This window comes from Aotus nancymaae, unplaced genomic scaffold, assembly GCF_030222135.1.
Source record: "Aotus nancymaae isolate 86718 unplaced genomic scaffold, 86718_ANA_hifiasm-v0.15.2.pri h1tg000033l, whole genome shotgun sequence".
Lineage (NCBI taxonomy): Eukaryota > Metazoa > Chordata > Mammalia > Primates > Aotidae > Aotus > Aotus nancymaae.
In genome coordinates this window covers 52,791,151-52,816,666 of record NW_026988447.1, presented here as the reverse complement: position 1 = coordinate 52,816,666, position 25,516 = coordinate 52,791,151, and the positions used below count along the sequence as shown (strand labels likewise).

Sequence of the window (25,516 nt, the reverse complement as noted above, 5' to 3'; positions counted from 1 at the left end):
GATTCCCAGTGCCGAAATCTGAGCAATCCACTGCACTGGCCAAAACAGCAGTGTTAAGGTTGATGGTGCTTTTCTGCCTGGGAATCTCCAGTCTAGCTCCCTTCTTAAGTCCGTCCTTCAATCAGCTGAATAGGCGACTCTGTCTTCCCAGAGCTCCAAACAACATCGGCCAAAAGGGGACCCAGTCCCACTCACTCTGCACCAAGAACTGCTGTGCCGAGGCGCTGGCAAAACCGCCGCGCTGGCCACAAGAGTCGTGCTGCTGACCCGTGGGGCTCCTCTGCTGGGAATCTCCTGGTCTGTGAGCAACAAAAATTCATCTGAAAGTGTGGCGTCCTCTCATTCTCTGCACTTTCACTGAGAGCTACAATCCCGAGCTGCTAGTGATCAGCCATCTTGGCTCTCTCCACATCCTGTTCTTAGTACTCAAATGTCCCAACCTGAAGCAGAAGAAGTCACCCTGGCTGCACATGCCATCAGCCATGACCGTGTATGCTCTGGTGGTGGCGTCTTACTTCCTCATCACTGGAGGAATAATTTATGATGTTATTGTTGAACCTCCAAGTGTTGGCTCTGTGACTGGTGAACATGGGCATCAGAGGCCAGTAGCTTTCTTGGCCTACAGAGTAAATGGACAATATATTATGGAAGGACTTGCATCCAGCTTCCTGTTTACAATGGGAGGTTTAGGTTTCATAATCCTGGACCAATGGAATGCACCAAATATCCCAAAACTCAATAAATTTCTTCTTCTATTCATTGGATTCCTCTGTGTCCTACTGAGTTTTTTCATGGCTAGAGTACTCATGAGAATGAAACTGCTGGGCTCTCTGATGGATTAGAGTACCTTTGATAATAAATCAGTGGATACTGGATTTGCTCTGGTCAATGAAGTTTAAAGGCTTTACCAATCCTTTAATATGAAATAGAGAAAAGAATGAAGAGGGGGCCAGGTGCGGTGGCTCACGCCTGTAATACCAGCATTCTGGGAGGCCGAGGCAGGTGGATCACGAGGTCAAGAGATCGAGACCATCCTGGTCAACATGGTTAAACCCTATCTCTACTAAAAATACAAAAATTAGCTGGGCATGGTGGTGCGTGCCTGTAATCCCAGCTACTCAGGAGGCTGAGGCAGGAGAACTGCCTGAACCCAGGAGGCGGAGGTTGCGGTGAGCCGAGATCACGCCATTGCACTCCAGCCTGGGTAACAAGAGCGAAACTCCGTCTCAAAAAAAAAAAAAAAAAAGAAAAAAATGAAAAGCAGCAGTAAAAGAAATATACAGTGAAAGTACAGGAAGCATATTGAAGCTTGGAGTAGAATTTTTTCTTGGTATTAAAGAGACAAGTTGATTACAATATTTTTTTTTCCTGCTGACCTATTGCTATACCAACAATGTTGAGTGGTATTTTCTTTTTAGTTTTTCATTTCTTAAAGAAAATATACTCCATATCTACAAGTATAATATCAAATAAAATGATTATTTTTTACAACCCCCTTAACATTATTTGAAGATGATGTTTTTGATTTTCAGAAATTAACATAAAATCAAGAAGCAAGATTCCATAAGCTGAGAACTCTAGACAGCTGATCAGCTTTACCTATGTTGCTTTGCCTTTAACTAGAGTGTGTGATGATAAATTATTTCAGGTATGTATGTAAGACTGTTTCCTGGATGTATGAAAGGAGCAGAAATAAATATTTTTTCTAATTAAAAATACATACATATATACATAAAAATAAGGCCAGGTGCAGTGGTTTACGCCTGTAATCCCAGCACTTTGGGAGGCCGAGGCTGGCAGATCATCTGAGGTCAGGAGCACGAGACCAGCCAGGCCAACATGGTGAAACCCCGTCTCTACTGAAAATACAAAAATTAGCTGGGCGTGGTGGTGGGCACCTGTAATCCCACCTACTCAAGAGGCTGAGGAGGGAGAATTACTTGAACCTGGGAGATGGAGTTTGCAGTGAGCCAAGATTGCACCACTGCCCTCCAGCTTGGGTGACAGAGTGAGACTCTGTCTCATAAATAAATAAATAAGACTGGTATTAGCTGGGTGTGGTGGCATGCACCTGTAATCTCAACTACTTGGGAGGCTGAGGCAGGAGAATCACTTGAACCTGGAAGGCAGAGGTGGCAGTGAGAGGAGATTGCACCATTGCATTCCAGCCTCTGCAACAAGAGTGAAACTATGTCTCAAAAAAAAAAAAAAAAAGACTGATGTGGGGTGGGGCTGCAGGCAGCAGCCCAGAAGAGGGCTCTTGAGCTGTGTTTCATAAAAGTAAGGGAAACAGTTGAATAATAGGGAGCAGGATATTGGAAGGCAAAGTGGAGAGGAAGAGTAAGATATACTCAGCGCCCTGTATGTAGTGCTAGAATGGCTGGTCATGAGGCAGGATCCACAAGCTGGGACCACATTGCGAAGATCTTTGTGTAGTAAACCGAAGAAGTTGCCGGGCGCGATGGCTCAAGCCTGTAATCCCAGCACTTTGGGAGGCCGAGGCGGGTGGATCACAAGGTCAAGAGATCGAGACCATCCTGGTCAACATGGTGAAACCCTGTCTCTACTAAAAATACAAAAAATTAGCTGGGCATGGTGGCACGTGCCTGTAATCCTAGCTACTCAGGAGGCTGAGGCAGGAGAATTGCCTGAACCCAGGAGGCAGAGGTTGCGGTGAGCCGAGATCGCGCCACTGCACTCCAGCCTGGGTAACAAGAGTGAAACTCCGTCTCAAAAAAAAAAAAAAAAAAAGCCGAAGAAGTTGGATTTTATTGAATCCAATGTATCCAATTCAAGTATTTATTGAATACTTGGAGTAGAAGGAGAGGTGTCACCTGGTTAAGACTTTTGTTTTAGAAAGATTATTCTAGAATAGATCATAGGATCAGAGTCAGAAAGACCACTCAGGAAGTCCCAGTCCATCTCCAAAATGAGGGTGGTGGGAGAAACAGGGGATGGTGAGAGTGTGAATAAAGATAGTGGCAAATGTGAAGACAGAGAAGGGAAGTACTACAAAAGAAGTTGGCATGAGGTGAATTCAATGACTGTTGTGGGAAAGATTGGAGGGAGAGAAGGAGATTAGAATAATCCCTAAAATTCTAGATTTCATGTGAAAAAGCAGAGAAGCAGCTGAAGTTGGTTTTGGACACGCTGAGTTTGAAATGCTTAATGGGCCTGAATAGTTGACTTTTGCAGTATGTTTTATCCTCATCCTGGTCTTTTAGCATTATTATTCTTCATATTTCCATTTGCATGGTTCAAAAAAAAAAAAAAAAAGCACAGAGAAGGAAAGAAACTTTCAAGGACACAAACTAAAATGTTGTCTGCATGTTAAACTGAGGAAAATATTAAAGTAATTATCTTAAAAGTTAACATGTAAAGTACTTTGAGCAGAAATAGGAAAATAATTGTTTAGTTTTGGGGTCTAGACATTGTTTTCTTTGTCACTGGTATACTCTCCATTTCTCTCCTGTTCTCTCTGATCTATTTTTGCAAAGTCACATTTATGTGCCATCTGCAAACCAATGAAATTTGCTATTCAAATTTTCCTAGTTGCCTATAAATATTCTGCTCCCATTTACAGATCCTTAGATCATATTTTAATTTATAAAAATCATAAAGGGTCAAACATACATTTTTCCCATCTAAAAACCTATGTCTAACATTATTTCCTCTCCTCATAGTCTCTCCATGATCTCACCAAAAGCTAATACTTTGAAAGAAAGACATTCTATCATATGGCAAAATACCTTTTTTTTTTTTTTGGAGACCAACTCTTACTCTATCACCAAGGCTAGGGTGCAGTGGCACGGTCATAGGTCACTGCAGCCTTGAACTCTGGGCTCAAGCAATTCTTCCGCCTTAGCCTCCTGAGAAGCTGGGATTACAAATGCAAGCCACTGCACTTAGCCCAGAATTTACATACATACATACACACACATGCACACACACACACACACACACACACACACATATATAGTGCTTCTAGGCTGGGTGCAGTGGTTCACACCTGTAATCCCAGCACCTTAGGAGCTGAGGCAGAAAGATAGTTTGAGCTCAGGAGTTCGAGACCAGCCTTGGCAACATGGTGAAACCCTGTCGCCATCGAAAATACAAAAAATTAGCCAGGTGTGGTGGTATGTGCCTGTGGTTCCAGCTTCTTGGGAGGCTGAGGTGGGAGGATGGCTTGAGCCCAGGAGGTCCAAGCTATAGTGAGCCAAGATGTGCCACTGTACTCCAGCCTGGGTGACAAGGTGGGACCATGCCTCAAAAAAAGAAAAAAAAAAAAAAAGGAAAAGCGCTTCTTGACAGAGTATTATTTCACATTTCCTGAAGCTTCTTACAAAGCTGTTTCAACAATTGTGAGGTTCAAAGTGTCCTGAATTTGCAGTTTTCCTCATCCTTCCTTGTCCTTCACAGTTTCCTAACTCCTCTGAATAGGCAATATCATCTTAATCCACTAAGATAATCTTGTCCTGCAAAAGGAAGTTGTTCTAAACACCAGAGAGAGGTCATAAAAGAGTACTTTACCCTTTTGACCTACTCAAACAGCTGGTTTTCACTTTGGCTCTTCATGTATCAGGCATGCTGCCCTGGAGGAAATGGAAATTATTCCCATGGAGAGGAACACCAGAAGCCTCTTCTAGAGGTCTCATTAAATCTAGGATTACTGTTCTCGTCCCTTAAGGTCAACGTAAATAGTGTTGACCAAATGATTAAATACTCACAAACACAGTGGTATTTCTTAACTTTACACATTTCCTATTGGAAAGACTGTCCTGGGCTTCACCCAGGGTCATATTCATGAAGTAACCATTACACTGCTGAATACAAAAGTAGGCCTATATTTATTTCAATGCAATGTTTGACATTTAGAGTCACTTATATTTAGTTTCTTTCTTTCTTTCTTTCTTTTTTTTTTTTGAGACGGAGTTTCGCTCTTGTTACCCAGGCTGGAGTGCAATGGCGCGATCTCGGCTCATCGCAATCTCCGCCTCCTGGGTTCAGGCAATTCTCCTGCCTCAGCCTCCTGAGTAGCTGGGATTACAGGCATGCGCCACCATGCCCAGCTAATTTTTGTATTTTTAGTAGAGACGGGGTTTCACCTTGTTGACCAGGATGGTTTCGATCTCTTGACCTCGTGATCCACCCGCCTCGGCCTCCCAAAGTGCTGGGATTATAGGCGTCAGCCACCGCGCCCGGCCTATATTTAGTTTCTTTTTCTTTCTCTTTTTATTTATTTATTTTAGAGATGGGGTCTTGCCCAGGCTGGACTGCAGTGGCTATTCACAGGTGCGATCCCACTACTGATCAGCACGGGAGTTTTTATCTGCTCCTTTTCCGACCTCGGCAGGTTCACCCCTCCTTAGGCAAGCTGGTGGTCCCTCGCTCCTGGGAGGTCACTATATTGATGCTGAACTTAGTGGAGACACCCGATCAGGATAGAGCACTACAGCCCAGAACTCCTGGGCTCAAGCGATCCTCCCACCTCAGCCTCCCGACTAGCTGGGACTACAGGCACGCACCATGGTTCCCGGCTATTTAGTTTCTTAAAATGTATTGTGGGCCATGGCTCATGCCTGTAATTCCAGCACTTTGGGAGGCTGAGGAGAGTGGAGCACTTGAGGTTGGGAGTTCGAGACCAGCCTGACCAACATGGGGAAACCCTGTCTCTACTAAAAATACAAAATTAGCTGGGCGTGGTGGCACATGCCTGTAATCCCAGCTACTCAGGAGGCTGAGGCAGGAGAATCTCTTGAACCCGGGGGGCAGAGGTTCCAGTGAGTTGAGACCATGCCATTGCACTTCAGCCTGAGCAACAAGAGCAAAACTCTGCCTCAAAAAAAAAAAAAAAAAAAGTATTGTGATAGAAGATGCTGTGGTGTCTGAGGTTAACACAGTAGCTGGGCGGATAGGCCTGGCTAAATTAGAATCTTCATACCAGACACTACAGCATCTTCTATCACAATAAGGAGAATCCTTGAGACCAGGAGGGCTGTAGTGTGCTATAATAATCAGATGTCTGCACTAAGTTCAGCATCAATATGGTGACTTCCTGAGGTCAGAGGATAACCAGGTTACCTTGGTAGGGGTGAACAGGCCCAGGTTGGTAGGAAAGTAGGTCAAAACTTCCATGCTGATCAGTAGTGTGACCGTGCCTGTAAATAGCCATTGCACTCAGCTTGGGTAACATAGCAAGACCCATTTCTTAAAGAAAAAAAACAAATTCAAATTTATACTACTTTATGATAAAAAGGAATGAACCACTGATGCATGCAACAACTAGAATGAATCTCCACGGAATTTTGCTGAGCAAAGAAGGCCAATCTCAGAAGGTTACCTATTCTATGATTCCATTTATATAACATTTTTCCAGATATTACTTTGATAATTTAAAAATTTATTTTAAAAGCACATACACAAATATTCATAAATATGTGGAATAGTATTGGAAGAATCATAAGAAGTTGGCAATAACAGAAAACTTTGGTAAATTTGGTGATAAAATGGTAGTGATCAGAAGACTCATTTTTTACTGTATTCCTTTCTATATCTTTTGAATTCAGTACCATGTTAATTATCTATTTAAAAATAAATTCGGGCCATGAACGGTGGCCCATGCCTGTAATCCCAGCACTTTGGGAGGTTGAGGCAGGCGGATCAGCTGAGGTCAGCAGTTCAAGACTACCCTAGCCAACATGGAGAAACTCTATCTCTACTAAAGACAAAAAAAATTAGCTGTGCTTGGTGGTGTATGCCTGTAATCCCAGCTGCTGAGAAGGCTGAGGCAGGAGAATCACTTGAACCCAAAAGGCAAAGGTTGCAGTGAGCCGAGATTGTGCCACTGCACTCCAGCCTAAGTGACAGAGCAAGACTCTGTCTCAGATTAAAAAGAGAGAGAGAGAGAGAGAGAGAGAGAGAGAGGTAGGCGTCCTCCAAGTGCTTAGTTTTATCTAAGGGAGCATAGACCCTGCAGCTTCCGTATGCTGCTCTAATCTCTTTAATTTGGCTTAAAATCCTTTGCGGCAAAAATGTATCCTGTGTTGTGATGAGACATGAGAAGCTGGTGCCAGGTCCTCCATGGCGCTGCTGCTGTCTTCCCTGTCCTGTGTTCTTTCTGGAAACTAAACTTGGTGCTGACTAAGCCTGTGGTGTCTGTGAGCTTGAGTAAGTGGAATCTGAAATCCACTCTGGTGGTCTACAGCATGAAAATAAACCAAAGGACCACAGCACTTAGCCAAAATAATAACAAGCCACTTATTCAATCATGAGGGAACACAAGAATACAAATATGATCTTTTATAAACGAGTGATAGAATTTAGCTCTATTGTGCTGTGGTTACTCATGTAATGGGCAAACCCTCTACAACATTTGTCAGCTACAGATTCCTAATAGCAAATAGGTGGTTATAGGGAAGAAAGTCACACAAGAAAATTAGAAAAAAATATATATAAATAAGTTTAGCAGAGTTATGGTTTATGGGCCAAACAGATTTCAGATTAATTTAATCAGGTTTTCTAATTTTTTTTTTTAGAGACAGGGTCTTGCTATGTTGCCCAAGTTGAACTGCAGTGGCTATTCACAGGTGCAGTCCCTCTACTGATCAGCACAGGAGTTTTGACCTGCTCTGTTTCCAAGCTGGGCTGATTCATCCCTCCTTAGGCAATCTGGTGGTCCCTCGATCCCGGGAGGTCACCATATTGATGCCAAACTTAGTGCAGACACCCAATCAGCATAGCACACTACAGCCCAGAACTCCTGGACTCAAGCAATCCTCCAACCTCAGCCTCCTGAGTAGCTGGGACTACAGGCACGCGCCACCGCGCCTGGCTCTAAATTTGTTTTTTACCTCTTTCCATTCAACGGAGCATAAATATGAAATGCTTATATAAAATAGATTTCATTTGAATGCTTTAAATACAAAATTTGAGCACAAAGCAATGCATTATGGTCTCATGAATAAATTTACGAAACATTGTAATGAAAAATTAATAGCTTCAAGTAAGTAGATAGTACTATACAAACGCTTGTCCAACAAATGGCATTTTAAATAGAGGAAGAAAAAGCGATCAGTCTGGGCAACATGGCAAGACCTTGTCTTTACAAAAAATACAAAAATTAGCCTGGTATGGTGGCAAGCACCTGTAGTCCCAGCTACTTATGAGACTGAAGTGGGAGGATCACTTGAACCTGGGAAGCAGAGGCTACAGTGAGCCAAAGATGGCCTACTGCACTCCAGCCGGGGCAACAGAGTGAGACCCTGTCAAGTAATAGATAACTCCACAAGACCACCTGATAGTCTGATCATGGCACCTGGCAATTTGTAGAAAGCAACACTTCACCCGGTGCAGTGGTTCACCCCTATAATCCCAGCACTTTGGGAGACCAAGGCAGGTAGATCACCTGAGGTCGAGTGTTCCTGACCAGCCTTACCAACATGGAGAAACCCCATCTCTACTAAAAATACAAAATTAGCTGGATGTGGTGGCGCATGCCCATAATCTCAGCTACTCGGGGGGCTGAGGCAGGAGAATCGCTTGAACCTGGGAGTCAGAGGTTGCAGTGAGCCAAGATTATGCCATTGCACTCCAGCCTGGGCAACAAGAGGAAACTCCACCTCAAAAAAAAAAAGAAAAAAGAAAGCAACACTTATAACCCATTTTATCATTCCTAATTGAGCTGTCTGTACTTTCACACGAGTTTTGAGCTTATTCATCATCTTGTTGATTGTTCTTTCCAGCCTGGGGGATCTGGCAAACTCGTTCAACATATTGACCAGGGAGAACTCTTGCTTCATATCCTGAATTTCTGCTCTCATCTGCGACTCCTGCTCCGCATCCTTGTGCTGCACCCTGGACATAAAAGAGAAGGATGAGAGTAAGATCTGAAGGACACTGTAACCAAACAGGAAGCTGAGCACCAGCAGCTACCCCCAGCGGTTAGCCTTGGCCCTGCCCGTGTCAGACTCTCCTGGTGGTATAGGCACCATTACCTATGGTAGCTCCATGGGGATCACGTTGGCAGCACCTATATAGCAGTTCTGAAATGACAACATTTTAGAAATGGAGGATAAAGTGGATGCCAGGGTTTAAGGAGAAGTGTTTATAAAAGGGCAACACAAGAGATCCCCTGATGTTGAAACTGTTGTTTCAACTTGCCTGTGGTGGGTGGATACACAAATCTACAAAGGTGATAAAATTGTATGGAACTTAATACACATACACTCACAAACAGGGACGAATGAATATAAGTAACAGTGGAAAAATCTGAACAAAGATAGTAGATTGATCAATGTAACTATCATGGTTTTGGTATTATACTATAGCTTTGTAAAATGTTATCATGTGGATAACTAGGCAAAGTGTGCAGGGGATCTTGCTGTATTATTTCTTATTACTGCATGTAAATCTACAATTACCTCAATAAAATTTCAACTCAATAAAAAATGTCAAGAATCCATAGTTTCTTTACATCAATATTGCATCATCATATAATATGTTTTGCTTTTTTTTTGAGACAGAGTGTAGCTCTGTCGCCCAAGATGGAGTACAATGGCGTGATCTCAGCTGACTGCAACCTCTGCCTCCCGGGTTCAAGCAATTTTCCCACCTCAGCTTCCCGAGTACCTGGAATTATGGGTATGCACCACCATGCCTGGCTAATTTTGTATTTTTAATAGAGACTGGGTTTCTCCATGCTGGTCAGGAATACCGCACTTCAGATGATCCATCCACCTTGGCCTCCCAAAGTGCTGGGATTACAGGTATGAGCCACTGTGCCCAGCTTTTTTTTTTTTTTTGAGACAGGGTTTCTCTTTGTTGCCAGGGCTGGAGTGCAATGGTGCAATCATGGCTCACTGCAGCTTCCATCTCCTGGGTTCAAACAATCTTCCCACCTCAGCCTCCTGAATAGCTGGGACCACAGTGATACAACACCATGCCTGGCTAATTCAAAAAATTTTTTGTAGAGACAGTTTTGCTATGTTGTCCAGGCTCATCTCAAACTTCTGGGCTCAAGTGATCCTCTAGGCTTGGCCTCCCAAAGTGCTGGGATTACAGGTGTGAGCCACTATGTTTCATATAATATTTTAATTATTATATATTTGTTATATAAGGCTTTTGTAGGTATCAAATACTATAATAAAAATGAAGTCAATTTACACATATTGATATGGAAACATGCTATATTGTAAAGTTAAAAAAAAGGACCTTGTCAAGTAGCATGTATAATATAATCTCCAAAATACACTTGTCTTTGCAAATACACGTGCTAAGAGTTTTGAAAGGATAAAAAAGAGGCCAGGCACGGTGGCTCATGCCTGTAATCCCAGAACTTTGGGAGGCCAAGGCGGGTGGATCACGAGGTCAGGAGATTGAGACCATCCTGGCCAACATGGTGAAACCCTGTCTCTACTAAAAGCACAAAAATTAGCCGGGCATGGTGGCGTGCACCTGTAGTCCTAGCTACTCAGGAGATTGAGGCAGGAGAATTGCTTGAACCTGAGGGGGTGAAGGTTGCAGTGAGCCAAGATCTCATTACTGCACTCCAGCCTGGATGACAGAGCGAGACTCCATCTCAAAAAAAAAGGAAAGAATGAAAAAGAAGCAGTTTACAGTAGTTACCTCTGGGGCATAGGAGTACAGGACTAGGGAGTGAAGGACACTTATTTTTCACTTTAGATGTAATTATTTCTTTTTCTTCTTTTCTTTCTTTCTTTCTTTCTTTCTTTCTTTCTTTCTTTCTTTCTTTCTTTCTTTCTTTCTTTCCTTCTTTCTTTCTTTCTTCTTCTTTTTTTTTCTTTTGAGACGGTCTTACTATGTTGCCCAGGCTGGAGTGCAGTGGCATGATCAGGGCTCATTGAAGCCTCGACCTTTCTGGGCTCAGGTGATCTCCCAACCTCAGCCTCCTGATTAGCTGGGACTGCAGGTGTGCACCACCGCACCCAGCTAATTTTTGTATTTGTAGTAGGGATGGGATTTCGCCATGTTGCCCAGACTGGTCTTGAATTCCTGGGTTCAAGCTATCTGCCTGCCTTAGCCTCCCAAAGTGCTGAGATTATTGACAGGAGTTACTGTGCACAGCCCATTTTATATTTAATTCTGTAATGTATGTATGCTCTTCACCATCCGCATGTACTACCTTTATAATTAAAAATTCTACAAAAAATATTCTAGTTTAATAGAAATCTAAAATCTTTTCTTTTTTGAGATGGAGTCTCACTCTGTTGCACAGGCTAGAGTGCAATGGCGATCTCAGCTCACTGCAACCTCCGCCTCCCAGGTTCAAGCAATTCTCCTGCCTCAGTCAGCCTCCTAAGTAGCTGGGACTACAGGCACGCTCCACCATGCCTGGATAATTTTTGTATTTTTAGTAGAGATGAGGTTTTACTATGTTGGTCAGGCTGATTTCAAACTCCTGAACTCATGATCCACCTGCCTCAGCCTTCCAAAGTGCTAGGATTACAGGAATGAGCCACTGCACAAGGTGCAATCTAAAATCTTAAAGGCAATAAGGTAGCCACATGTTGTCACCTAAAGACCAACGTGTTCTTCAAAATTTGGCTGCTCTATAAACTCTATTAGTTTGAAAAAGCCAAAAATGACAGAAAAAGGAGAAAAATAATTCTTTTTAAAAATACTTATGTTAAAAAAATGCTCATTTCTTATGCTCTTTTCATTTTTGGTGATTTCCTCAAATCATGAGCAATTATCATTTATTTCTTGTCTATATTCATAGAACACGTGCTGAGGTTATAAGCAAGCATATGATACCACCTCTGACTTGAAGATGTTAACAACATAGCTACTGGAAAATAGGGCATATGCATAAAAGATAAATAACTGTACACTATAGCATAAGCATTATGTGTATTATATAGGAACTACATATATATTATATAAGCAATACAGAAGTATTGTATATATTATTTGGTAGATATAGACAGTAAGTATTCGTAAATGATCATAGGATGAGGTAATAGCAAAAGTATAGGAAAATCCAATTGTGCTTTATTTAGTAGAAGACAGAATAAATTTGGGATTTTATTTCAGATTGAGTAGACTGATTCAGCTGAAAAAAGGTTTATGTAGAGAAGAGAAAGGAAATAAAATTGGAAAGAAAGGACAGAGTGTTAATGTGAAAACTCTTAAACATCAACCACCTGTCAATCAGTCTATATTTAATATGAATAAAACTTGGATCGAGATCCCTTTAAGCTAGAATATCTAAATTTTAGTCTATTGATGTGTTTTGTGTAGCTGAAACTCCTACCCATTTAATTTTAAGATTGTTTTGAGCCTTATTTATATTGATTTAAAATGTTTATTTGGGAATGGGCCCAATTCTCTTTAGAGGTTTATTACCCCTCTCAATTTTGTACAGATGTTAGTCAGGTGAAGAAGAGAGGCGAAGAGGTTCTAGGCAGATGGAACCCAGGATATGTAAGGCCAGAGTCACAGGCAAGACTGACTTCTGAGGAAGGAGAACGGCAGGAACATAGCATGAATGAACAGCAGAAGGAAACCAGTTCAAAAGGCCAGTTATGGAAAAAGTTGGAAATGTCACCAAAGTAAGGCCTGGGTGGGGGCAACTAATAGCTTGAAACAATTTTATTATACAAACAATGGAACCAGTAATATTTGCTTAAAATATTTTGGTCAAGTGTGGTGGCTCACACCTGTAATCCCTGCACTTTGGGAGGTGGAGGAGGGCGGATCACCTGAAGCCATGAGTTCAAGAAACCAGCCTGGCCAACATGGTAAAAGCCCATCTCTACTCAAAATACAAAAAAAAAAAATTAGCCGGATGTGGTGGTGCATGCCTGTAATCCCAGGTACTCCTGAGGCTGAGGCAGGAGAATCGCTTGAACCCAGGAGGCAGAGGTTGCAGTGAGCCAAGATCATGCCTTTGAACTCCAGCCTGGATGACAGATCAAGATTCTGTGTCAAGGCCGGGAGCGGTGGCTCACACCTATAATCCCAGCACTTTGGGAGGCCGAGGCGGGTGGATCACGAGATCAAGAGATCGAGACCATCCTGGTCAACATGGTGAAACCCCGTCTCTACTAAAAATACAAAAATTAGCTGGGCATGTTGGCACATGCCTGTAGTCCCAGCTACTCAGGACGCTGAGGCAGGAGAATTGCTTGAACCCAGGAGGCGGAGGTTGCAGTGAGCTGAGATCGCGCCATTGCAGTCCAGCCTGGGTAACAAGAGCGAAACTCCGTCTCAAAAAAAGAAAAAAAAAAAAAAGATTCTGTGTCAAAAAAAAAAAAAAAAAAATTTACTTGAATGGCTGAATAACATTCTATTCTACATCCCAATATGTGGAAGTTCCATAATGTATGTACTCAATCCTCTCTTTTAGAATATTTAGCTGATTTCCAGGTTATTGTTTATTTGTTTGTGTTTTGTCTATTATAACCAGTGCTACAGTGAAAATCTTTGCTAGGGTCCATGATTATTTTCAAACGCAAAGCGTATGTACGTAAATCCGGGAACAATGGTTCACACCTGTAATCCCAGCACTTTGTAGGGCCCATGTGGGAGGATTTCTTGAGGCCAGGAGTTTGAGACCAGCCTGGGCTGGTCGAGATTCCATCTCTACAAAAAGGAAAAAATTAGCCTGGTGCGGTGGCATACACCTGTGGTACTAGCAACTGGGGGGCTGAGGAAGGCAGATCCCTTGAGCCCAGGAATTCGAAGCTGCATTGTGCTATGATTGCTTCACTGCACTTCAGCCTGGGTGACAGAGCCAGACCCTGTCTCTAAAATTAAAAATTAAGAAAAAAAAAAGAGTAAGTACATTTTTAAGGTTTTTTGATATAGAGTGAAAAACTATCCTTCAGAGAGTTTATGCCAATTTACATCCCTATTAACAATGTCTGAGTACCCTTTCTGAAGCTCTGGTGAGATTTTCATTACTTAAAAATCTCCATCAGGCCTGGTGGCTCATGCCTATAATCCCAGAACTTTGGGAGGCCGAGGCAGGTAGATCACCTGAGGTCAGGAGTTCAAGACCATCCTGGCTAACATGGCAAAATCCCATCTTTACTAAAAATACAAAAATTAACCAGGCATAGTGGCATGAGCCTGTAGCCCCAGCTACTAGGGAGGCTGAGATAGGAGAATTGCTTGAACCTAGGAGGCGGAGGATGCAGTGAGCCGAGATCACACCACTGCACTTCAGCTGGGTGACAGAGTGAGACTCCATCTCAAAAAAAAAAAAAAAAAAAAAAATTCTCCTGTTGGGCTGGGCCCAGTGGCTCACGCCCACAGTCCCAGCACTTTGGAAAGCCAAGGTGAGTGGATCACTTGAGGTCAGGAGTTGGAGACCAGCCTGGCCAACATGGAGAAACCCCATCCACAAAATTATCTGAGCGTGGTGGCACATGCCTGTAATCCCAAATACTCGGGAGGCTGAGGCAGGAGAGTCGCTTGAACCCGGGAGGCAGAGGTTGCGGTGAGCAGAGATGGCGCCACTGCACTCCAGCCTGGGCAATAAGAGCGAAACTCGGTGCGTGGGGGTCTAATCCACCTCAATAGGACAGCTGAGCCAATGAAGAAAGACAGCAATCAGATTTGGAAGGTGGTTTGCAAATCCATGGAAGCTCTATACCCCTGGGAAACAGTGAGGCAAACAAGGTTGGCCCCATGCGGGATTTATGACTCCTGCCACAAGCCCTTGCTCAAAGGTCTGCAAAACCTGGTCCGTCTTTTAAGTTGTTCACAGAGCTACAAAAGAGGTGCTCTCTGCCTTGGTGAGGGATGGGGCCAAGTCCCTACGCTGGACGGTAGCTGGAAGATGCTTTTTCATAGTGAAGAAGGTGGATAGATCCAACCTTTCTAGGGAGGGGGAAACGCCCAAAGCGTGAAGGACACACCGCTTGGGGCACTTCATCCACCAGCCCGCATCTGATGGGGGGTTGAGTTCCCGGTGGCATTTCACATCACGTTCACTCTGCAAATTAATTCCCCCGTATCAATAGGGAGTACTCGGCAGAACAAAGAATGTGTGCGCGTGGAGGCTAGAGGTGGGTGGGTGGGTGCCAGCACAACGCCAAGGGGAGAGTGAGTGCGGAGAGGAAACGTGTGGATGGCATGAATGGAAAGAGCCGAGAGTGAGTGTGGAGATGGGCAAGGAAGAGCTGGACGCGCCCCAGCAGCCGGGGGCCTCCCGAGGGAACGTCCGCCAGTGATGCGGGAGCGCCCGCGGAGGAGCCTCCTTCTCCCCACCCACCTCCCGAACTCCGGCAGTCAGTGGTGCATATAGACATATTTCTGGGAGCTGTCCATGAGCTCATCGCTCTCCCGGCGAGAGCGGCGGCGGCGAGGGAAGCAGCAGCCTTTCTCCCGGCGCCGCAGCTCGAATAAGCCCGGCCGCTCGCAGTTCGACCACACGCGCGGGGCGCGGCGCTGGGAAGAGGCAGCCGCCGCCCCAACCCCGCGGCCAAGGTCGCGTCCCACCCCGGCCCTCCGCGGCCCCGAGTCCGCCGGCCGGGATGTAGGTGGCGCGGGAAGGGACTCCGGGCGGGCGAGCGGGCGAGCGGAGGGCACAGCCGCCCCTTCCACTCTGCGGCGCAGGAGCCGGGGCGGGTCCGCGGGGCGCGGCGGCTGCGGAGACTCCGGGCTGGTCGCGGGGCGCGGGCCGCAGGCCCGACGCTGAGGAGACTCAGGAGACGCGGGAGACCCGGGCGTGACAGGAGGAAGAAACCCGGAGCCGCAGGAAGATGGCTTCTCCCACCTCCCCGGCCCCGGAAGGCGGGGCCTCCACCCCGCCGAACCCGCCGCGGATTCGTCAGGTGGGTGCACAAAGTGCGGGAGGGGCGCCGGCACCCCATTGTCCTCGCGCCCCCAAGGGCGGGGACCTCGCCCCAATGCAGAGGCTCTCAAGGAGCGGGGCCCAAGCGAGCCGACTTGGCTACATCGCCCGGCCCAGGACCATTCTCTAAACCTCTTTTCTCAGTCTTACTTCACACACAGACACACAGACACACACGCAGACAGCCCTAGAAAAATACGCCTTCCAAAACCAGACGTGTAACTTCAGAACGCACACACTCGCACTCACCCGGCAAACTCATTGCTCCCACCCCACACAGAGGCACACACCCAGCTGTCACATGACCCACTGCAGAGCTATACCGTTAGAAAAAACCAGGGTGCCCCTAGGGGGAATGGTACCCCAGACCCAAACTCCCTGAGGACCTTGAGAAGGATTGATTGCTGGAAGCATTTACTTTCACCCGTAGGAGAGCAGGAACCTCGTCTAGAGGTTACTCACCATTTCTCAACTTTCGGGTAGAGCTACACCCAGCAACTGCAGCCCTGTATCCTGCATTAGCCATGTAGTACAGAAAACATGTGTTCTTGGTCTCCCCACGTCTATAGAGACACAAACAGCTTCCCCCAGCACTGCAAAGAGGAATGCACGTTTCTTTGACTGTTTGAATAAGCCTGTTTTCTGTTTATATGGTAATATTAAAACAAGGGAGTACTCCATCTGGTTGTGATCTGTGATTTGGTATCTAGATTTTTTTTCCTCCTGCTACCATTGCCAGGAACTATAGAATTAGCACTTTAGGTTATTACAGTAGTAGCGATTGTGCACTTGCTGTATTCAGGGTAGTGCATGAGTGTGAGAATATGATTCATTGACTGCAAATAGGAAACCTCTTTACCGAAGAAAATTGGATTCCTGTTTAGAAATAGGGTTAAAATTGGTTGATGAATACTATCTGTGCAGAAAAATAATGCCCAACAGAATGATCTTTCTCCCTGGCAGTGTGGAAATTTTTAAAAATAAAAGAGACTCCAGAATTTATAAAAAACATGACAGTAAAATCAGTTGATGCCTAGCAAAGTCACGTTTGAATTTTAATATGTGTAGGCAGTGTTATATTAGGGACAACCTTTGTTTGTGGGTATTTTGCAATTCAATGACTAAAAAGTAGTGTGTACAATCTTTCTGGCAATCTGCGTCCCAAAGAAATTGTTAGGGTTTTAAATTCTTATAGAATCTAGGACTCTTAATTTTATGACAATGCATTTTTAATTGCACTTGGAGGTATCTTTTTTAAATTTTATTTTGTGGAAGGATTGTGGTAGCAGATATCATTAAATCTGTATTTGTGATACGCATTCAAGAACGAAGGTGAAAGTATTGTTATTTGCAATATAAAAGAAATCATTTTAAGCAAAAAATTATTTTTATATTTGTTTGGCTAAATATATACATACGTACACATAAATAAACACTGAGGAAGTAAAATTTGTTAATTTATTAATAAATAGAATATATGCACTCAAAAATTTCTATAAAATCTTATTCTATAAAGCACTTTTATTGATCTAGCAAATAGTATGTATGAAAATAGTTATAGAAAAAATGTGCATGGAAGGTCATTGTTATTTTGCAGACTAGACACCATTTAGAGAAACTCATAATTAAAAGCTGTGTAAAATGACATAGTGCTGCAACGTTCAAGTTATTGACTAATATCCTCTGTTCAGGCTTTCATTTATATGACCTTACAGTAGCACTGTTTTAGTGATTGGTGCATTAATTTGCATAGGATGTAGAAATAGGTTACTGAAATTATTGGTCCTTCTAGTCTACCTGATTCACCCAGTCAGGTGGAACAGAAGTACTGACAACCTCTGGCTGCAGAATCACCATTTGCTTGAAAGTGATTTTGAGCAAATTAGAAATAGAAAGACAGAAGGGATAACTGTGTTGTTCTACCAAATGGTGAAATGTTTTAGGCCCCATTCACATTGTATTTTAACTGTGTCACTGTTTCTTGGACATGTTTTTCCATGTTCATTAATAATTCTTTTTCAGATCAATTCTAGATTAAATTGGAATTAAACTGGAATTGCTTTACTCTTTCTGAACCATGTAAAAATTCAGAAAAAGCATAATTTTAAAAAGCACAGAAGTCCAAGGGAGTAAAAGATTTTAATGTGGATTTTAGCAACAAATCTACTGGTCATACTATTAATTACATAATGGAAATTTAGAAATTAAAATATTTTAGAAAAGCTTTTGGTGAATATAAACATAACTGGCAAATTACTAAATTTAACTACTAATTTCAATGAAAATAACCTGTGTGGGGATTCATTTATTCAACAAACATTTATTCAGCATAAAGTAATGTTTCGTGCTCTAAAGATAAAGAAATGAAAAGGACAAAAAACCCTACCCATTACAGGTGTAGGTATTTGAAGCATCAAACTATTTAAAATTTGAATTACTTATAGAGTCTTTTCCATGTTATTTAGACAAAATAGTTACTGATCAGCTTTTCGTTTTGATCATTCCTCTAATAATAAGCCTAAATAATATCTAATTTGTATGTACCTAAAATGTCACTGTGTGATTGATGTTTGCATTTATTTGCTGTATTTCTGTTCTCATTTAATGATTTCGTATGTTATTAGAATTACATATCATAAACTATATGCGTTATTTTTTACAATTTGATATTTTGAACAAAGTTTTTTTAAAGCTTTTGGAAAATGCTGATGTAGCATGAAATATCTAAAGTGGGCCGATATCTTCACACAGTGTTTTCAAAAGTGAGAAGGACAGGGACAAATGACCTTTCAATTCATTCTGTTAAAGGAGAGAAAACTTTATCAGTGCGCCATCTTTTCAGGCTTCTTAGGCTTTAGGTATTTCCTTTTCTTCTTCTTCTTCTTGTAAGAAAAGGGGTATCTTTATTTTATATCCAGGATAAAAAGTTACAGAAGTTTCACCTACTTTTTCCAACTTGTAAGTCAAATTAGTTATTAAATTAGAGATTTCGTGAACATCAGCCCATGTTTATTCTTCATTCATTTTCTAACTTTGTAAAAGAAAAGATTAAGAAATGGTAGTTTTGCAACTGAAGTTTTAAATAGTTTGTCTGTATATATCATATACATCAAAGGACCCATATGACTCCTATGGCCATTTCCAGAGAATTTAAATCAAAGCTAAATGAGTACTTACTGAGATTGTGAAGTATAAGATACATTGTAGGCCGGGCATGGTGGCTCATGCCTGTAATCCCAGCACTTGGGAAGCTGAGGTGGGCGGATCACCTGAGATCAGGAGTTCCAGACCAGCCTGGCCAACATGGTGAAACCCCACCTCTACTAAAAATACAAAAAGTAGCTGGGCATGATGGCAGGTGCCTGTAATCCCAGATACTCAGGAGGCTGAGGCAGGAGACTGGCTTGAACCTAGGAGGCAGAGGTTGCGGTGAGCCGAGATCGCGCCATATCATGGGACGGATTCCTGTGAGACTTGGAAGAGCTGTAAGACAGTCTGTCATTGGTGCCAGAAAACTTCACTGTCATTCTCTTGTTTCTTCATCAGTCCTTCCCTGTGGTCTTTGGGTAATGGTGTCATTTCATTTATGGCAGCAAATTAGTTTTCCTTCTTTGTTTGCTGTGGAAATGTTGAGACATCCCATGTGGTAATATTGAAATATTTACAATGAGCCAGGCATGGTGCTGAGTGAGGCATAGTTTTCACAACAGTCCTATGAAGGAGATGTTATTCCCATTTTCTAGACGAGAAACCGTGCGTTTAGAGAAACTAAGCTACATACCCAAGTTCATAGTTAGTTAATTTGGAACTCAGTGATTTAAAATATGGTCTTAATGATGCCTTACTTCACAATCACTGTTATTTACTGTCTTTCTCTTCTAATTATCAGGCATTGTGACTATTAAAGGAGCTCCTCTGTTACTCCTAGTTATCTATAATTATTCTCATGGAGCTCTGCTTTGAATTACTTAGATTTAACTGTAGTATTTACAGTAGAGTTGAAGTGATTTTCATTACTCAAATCCATCAGGAGAATAGCTTGAGCTGTGCATGGTGGCTCAAGCCTGTAACCCCAGCACTATGGGAGGCTGAGGTGGGTGGATCACTTGAGGTTAGGAGTTCGAGACTAGCCTGGCCAACATGGTGAAACCCCATCTCTACTATGAATGCAAAAAAATTAGCTGAGCTTGATGGTGGGCACCTGCAATTCCAGCTACACAGGAGGCTGAGGCAGGAGAATCACTTGAACTCGGGAGGCAGAGGTGGCAGTGAGCCAAGATTGTGTCACTGCACTCTAGCCTGGGTGATGGGAGGAAGACTACATCTCAAAAAAAAAAAAAAAAAAAAAGAATAGCTTGAATTCCATTTTCGCTTCTGTGTTCTCTTAAAAAATCTTTTTTCAGCATCATGGTTGCTGAGAGGGGAGACTAAACCCTTCAGTTAGCTTTTGCCTCCACTGGGAGCTCCTCAGTTCTTTCTGCTGTTTCTATGATGGTCTTGAGAAAAACAATTCTGAGAATGAATTGGGTTAATGGAGAATCTTCTTGAACAGGCATATACATATATACACACACATATATGTTTACGTTTTATTTATTTATTTATTTATATTATATATAAAGATGAGATTTCACTATGTTGCCCAGGCTGGTCTCAAACTCCTCAGCTCCAGTGATCCTCCTGCCTCAGCCTCCCAAAGTGCTAATATTACAGGCATGAGCCATTGCACCTGGCCAGGCTTACATTTTTAAAGGTTTCTTTCAGAGTCAGGGTCACTTGGTGCAATGGCTCATGCCTGTAATCCTAGCACTTTGGGAGGCCGAGGCAGGAGGATCGTTTGAGCTGAGTAGTTTGAGATATTGGGTTTTTTTAGACAGAGTCTAAATATATATATTACTCCCTCCCCTGCTTTTTTTTGAGATAGACTCTCACCTCGTCCTCCAGGCCAGAGGGCAGTGGTGTAGTCTCAGCTCGCAACCTCCACCTCCTGAGTTCAAGCTATTCTCTTGCCTCAGCCTCCCGAGTAGCTGGGACTACAGGCGTGTGCCACCATGTCCAGCTAATTTTTTTATTTTTAGTAGAAATGGGATTTCACTATGTTGGCCAGGCTGGTCTGGAACTCCTAACCTCAGGTGATCCACCCATCTTAGCCTCCCAAAGTGCTGGGATTACAGTCATGAGCCACCGCACCCAGCCAAGATGTTATATTTTACATTTTTATTTTATAAAAAGTGTTGAGGCTGGGTGCGGTGGCTCACGCCTGTAATCCCAGCACTTTGGGAGGCTGAGGTGGGCAGATCATGAGGAGTTCGAAACAATCCTGGTTAACATGATGAAACTATGTCTCTACTAAAAATACAAAATATTATCCGGGAGTGGTGGTGGGCGCCTGTAATCCCAGCTACTCGGGAGACTGAGGCAGGAGAATCACTTGAACCTGGGAGGCAGAGTTTGCACTGAGCCGAGATTGAGCCACTGCACTCCAGCCTGAGCAACAGAGCGAGACTCCATCTCAAAAAAAAAAAGTATTTGAGTTACAGTACAGGATAATTTATGTTACAAAGTGAAGGGATGAAAGTCAGAGGCAATAAATAAAGTTATATTTTGACATTAATTTAGGTTTCAAAATTTTGTTTTTTAATTTACATATAGGAAAATTCACTTTTTATATAGTTAAATGAGTATTGACAAATACTTAGAGTCATATAAATGTCACCACAATCTAGGTAGAGAACAGTTCTATCACCCTGAAACATTCCCTCATGCTAATCCCACTGTAGTCAAACAAAAGCTCTTTCTACCTTCAATTTCTGGTAGCCCCTGATCTGTTCTCTGTCCATATAGTTTTGCCTTTAAGAAGGTCAGCTAAATTAAATCACCTAGAATATAACCATTTAAAATTGATTTTTTCAATCAGTATAGTTCCTGTAAACAGGTACCTCGTGGCCGGGTGCGGTGGCTCACGCCTATAATCCCAGCACTTTGGGAGGACGAGGCGGGTGGATCACGAGGTCAAGAGATCGAGACCATCCTGATCAACATGGTGAAACCCCGTCTCTACTAAAAATACAAAAATTAGCTGAGCATGGTGGCACGCGTCTGTAGTCCCAGCTACTGGGAAGGCTGAGGCAGGAGAATTGCTTGAACCCAGGAGGCGGACGTTGCGGTGAGCCAACATCGTGCTATTGCACTCCAGCCTGGGTAACAAGAGTGAAACTCTGTCTCAAAAAAAAAAAAAAAGGTACCTCTAAGTTCTTGCATGTATAAACATTTTGTTCCTTTTTATTACCGAGTAGTATTTCATCATATAGGTGCACCACTGTTCAGCTATTCACCAGATGAAGGACATTTGTGTTGTTTCCAGGTTGGGGCAGTGATGAGTGAAGTTGCTGTTAAACATTTATATGGGTTTTTTGTGTGAACCATGTTTTTATTTTTATTTCTCTTGGGTGTACACCTAGGAATATAATTACTGGGTCATATAGTAAGTATATTTTAACTTAATAAGAAACTGTCAAACTATTTTCCAGTGTGACTGTGTTGCTTTTACATTTCTTCCAACAATGAATTAGAGTTATTGCTCTGCATCCTTGCCAACATTTGATGTTGGCATTTTTTTTGGTTTTAGTCATTTTAATAGGGGTGTAGAGATACTTCTTTGTGGTTTTCATTTGTATTTCCCTAATGACTAATGATGCTGAATATTTTACATGTGCTTATTTGACATCCTTATATTTTATTTTATGTATTTATTTATTTACTTACTTATTTTTTTACTTTGAGACAGAGTCTCACTCTGTCACCCAGGCTGGAGTACAGTGGCACAATCTTGGCTCACTGCAACCTCTGCTTCTTGGGTTCAAGCAATTATCCTGCCTTCCAGGTAGCTGGGATTACAGACATGTGCCACCACACCCAGCTAATTTTGTATTTTTAGTAGAGATGAGGTTTCACCATGTTTTGGTCAGGCTGGTCTTGAACTCCTGACCTCAGGTGATCTGCCTGCCTCAGACTCCCAAAATGCTGGGATTACAGGCGTGAGCCACCGCGCCTGGTTGAAAAGATTATGTTTTATCTATTAAATTTATCTTTTTTTTCTTTTTTTTTGAGACAGAGTTTTCGCTCTTGTTACCCAGGCTGGAGTGCAATGGCGCGATCTCGGCTCACCGCAACCTCCGCCTCCTGGGTTCAGGCAATTCTCCTGCCTCAGCCTCCTGAGTAGCTGGGATTACAAGCACGCGCCACCGTGCCCAGCTAATTTTTTGTATTTTTAGTAGAGACGGGGTTTCACCATGTTGACCGGGATGGTCTCGATCTCTTGACCTCGTGATCCACCCACCTCGGCCTCCCAAAGTGCTGGGATTACAGGCGTGAGCCACCATGCCCTGGCGCCTTTTTATCTTTGTCAAAATTCAGTTGACATATTGACATGAGTCCATCTCTGGACTTTCTCTTCTGGGTTTCAATATTTTTAATTTTTCAGATTTTTTGTATGTATTATATAGATTTAGAAAATCTTAAGAGCATTGATATGCAATTTAGCTTGGCTTTAAAATTTTTTTTTGTTGTTGTTTTTGAGATAGAGTCTCTCTCTTGCCCAAACTGGAGGGCAGTGGTTTGAGCTTGGCTCACTGCCATCTCTGCCTCCTGGGCTCAAGCAATCCTCCTGCCTCAGCCTCCCAAGTAGCTGGGACCAGCATGCACCACCATGCCTGGCTAATTTTTGTATTTTCAGTAGAGATTGGGTTTCGCCATGTTGACCAGGCTGGTGTCAAACTCCTCACCTTAAGCAATCTACCCACCTTGGCCTCCCAAAGTGCTGGGATTACAGGCATGAGCTACTGCACCGACTTAAAATACTTTTTATACAATTTCCAATCTAAACATCATATGAATCTATAAGACAAGTACTCATTTCTGGAAGGAAGGCTATTTATAAAAGTGAAATGCAGCCAATAAAACCATATCAGCCAGGCATGGTGGCTCAAGCCTATAATCTCAGCACTTCGGGAAGCCTAGGCGGGTAGATCACTGAGGTCGGGAGTTCAAGACCAGCCTGGCAAACGTGGTGAAACCACATCTCTACCAAAAATACAAAAAATTAGCCAGACGTGGTGGTGGGCGCCTGTAGTCCCAGCTACTCGGGAGGCTGAGGCAAGAGAATCACTTGAACCTGGGAAGCAGAGGTTGCAGTGAGCCCAGATTGTGTCACTGCACTCCAGGTGGGCAACAAGAGCGAAACTCTGTCTGCAAAAAAAAAAAAAAAAAGAAAACCTATATTAAAAAATCAAATGGAAAAAAGACACAGTAATACATGACATCTTCTTACACCCTACTTGAATACAGAGAGTTCTCACAGGCTTTAAAAAAATTTTCTTTTTTTTGAGACTGTGTTGCTCTCTCACCCAGGCTGGAGTGCAGTGGCACAATCTCGGCTCACTGCAACCTCCGCCTCCTGGGTTCAAGCAATTCTTCTGCCTCAGCCTCCCTAGTAGAAGAAAACAATTTCTAAATCAGCTTTGTTGAATATGAACAATAAGACAAGAAATAAATAGGGACTTTAAGCTTCATTCACTACTAAGTTTGGAGAAGTTTAGCATTTTATGTTTTTATATGAGCAGATTATGGTATATTAAGGAGCTAATTATCTACTTCTAGTGACATATATAGCCTTAAGTTTACTAGCCTATGAACTTAGTTTTTATTGCAAGGATATATAAACACAGTTTCAGTTATCTATTGATACATTATAAATCCCATCAAGCATAGTGGCTTCAAACAAGAATAATCATGTGTTTTGCTCATTAATCTGCAGTTAGCCAGGACTTGTTGAGTATCTGAGGAATCAGCTAGAGTGACTAGAAGGCTGGAGGTGACTCCATGGCTGGGGCATGAATCATCTAAGATTTGCTCAGTCACATATCTGGTGACCAGTGCTACCTGAGGGCATCGGCTAGAACACCTATATAAGTTCTTTCTGTTTGGATCTTGGCTTCCTTGCAGCATGGTGATTGGGTTCCAACAGTAAAAGTCCCAAGAAATTGTGGCAGAAGTAAAAGGCATCTTTTTTTTTTTTTTTTTTGAGATGGGGTCTCGCTCTGTTGCCCAGGATGGAGTGCAGTGGTGTGATCTGGGCTCACTGCAACCTCTGCCTCCCAAGTTCAAGAGAATCTCCCGCCTCAGCCTCCCAAGTAGCTGGGACTATAGGTGCGTGCTACAACACCAGGCTAATTTTTTGTATTTTTAGTAGAGACAGAGTTTCATCGTGTTAGCCAGGATAGTTTCCAACTTCCAATTAAAATTTTTTTTTTTTTTGAGATGGAGTCTCACTCTGTCACCCAGGCTGGTGTGCAGTGGCGAGATCTTGGCGCACTGTAACCTCCACCTCCCGGGTTCAAGCGATTCTCCTGCCTCAGCCTCCCAAGTAGCTGGGATTATAGGCACATGCAACTATGCCTGCCTAATATTTTGTATTTTTAGTGGAGACGGGGTTTTCACCATGTTAGCCAGGATAGTCTGGATCTCTTGGCCTCATGATCTGCCCACCTCGGCCTCCTAAAGTGCTGGGATTACAGGCATGAGCCACCGTGCCCTATGTAAAAGTCATCTTTAAGACCTAGCCTTAGAAATCACAAGTTTCTTTTGCCATACTCTTGGTAAGGCAGTCTTAGAGCTTCACCTAGATTCAGTGGGAAG

At 42.9% G+C, this 25,516-nt stretch overlaps 2 protein-coding genes across 2 annotated transcripts in view; both read left to right on the top strand.

The window, feature by feature from the left end:
* The first annotated feature begins 467 nt into the window (after positions 1-467).
* Positions 468-15,197, top strand: LOC135277767 (oligosaccharyltransferase complex subunit OSTC-like). Its single transcript, XM_064383745.1, has 3 exons — positions 468-820; positions 9,518-9,590; positions 14,988-15,197. The coding sequence occupies exons 1-3, from the start codon at positions 471-473 to the stop codon at positions 15,195-15,197; spliced, it is 633 nt and encodes a 210-aa protein (XP_064239815.1). The 5' UTR covers positions 468-470.
* Positions 15,190-25,516, top strand: part of ANK2 (ankyrin 2) — a 678,679-nt gene continuing 668,352 nt past the window's right edge. Inside the window, exon 1 of the mRNA XM_064383969.1 lies at positions 15,190-15,800. Coding sequence (XP_064240039.1) covers positions 15,729-15,800 — 72 coding nt within the window. The 5' untranslated portion in view covers positions 15,190-15,728. The remainder of the gene's footprint in view (positions 15,801-25,516) is intronic.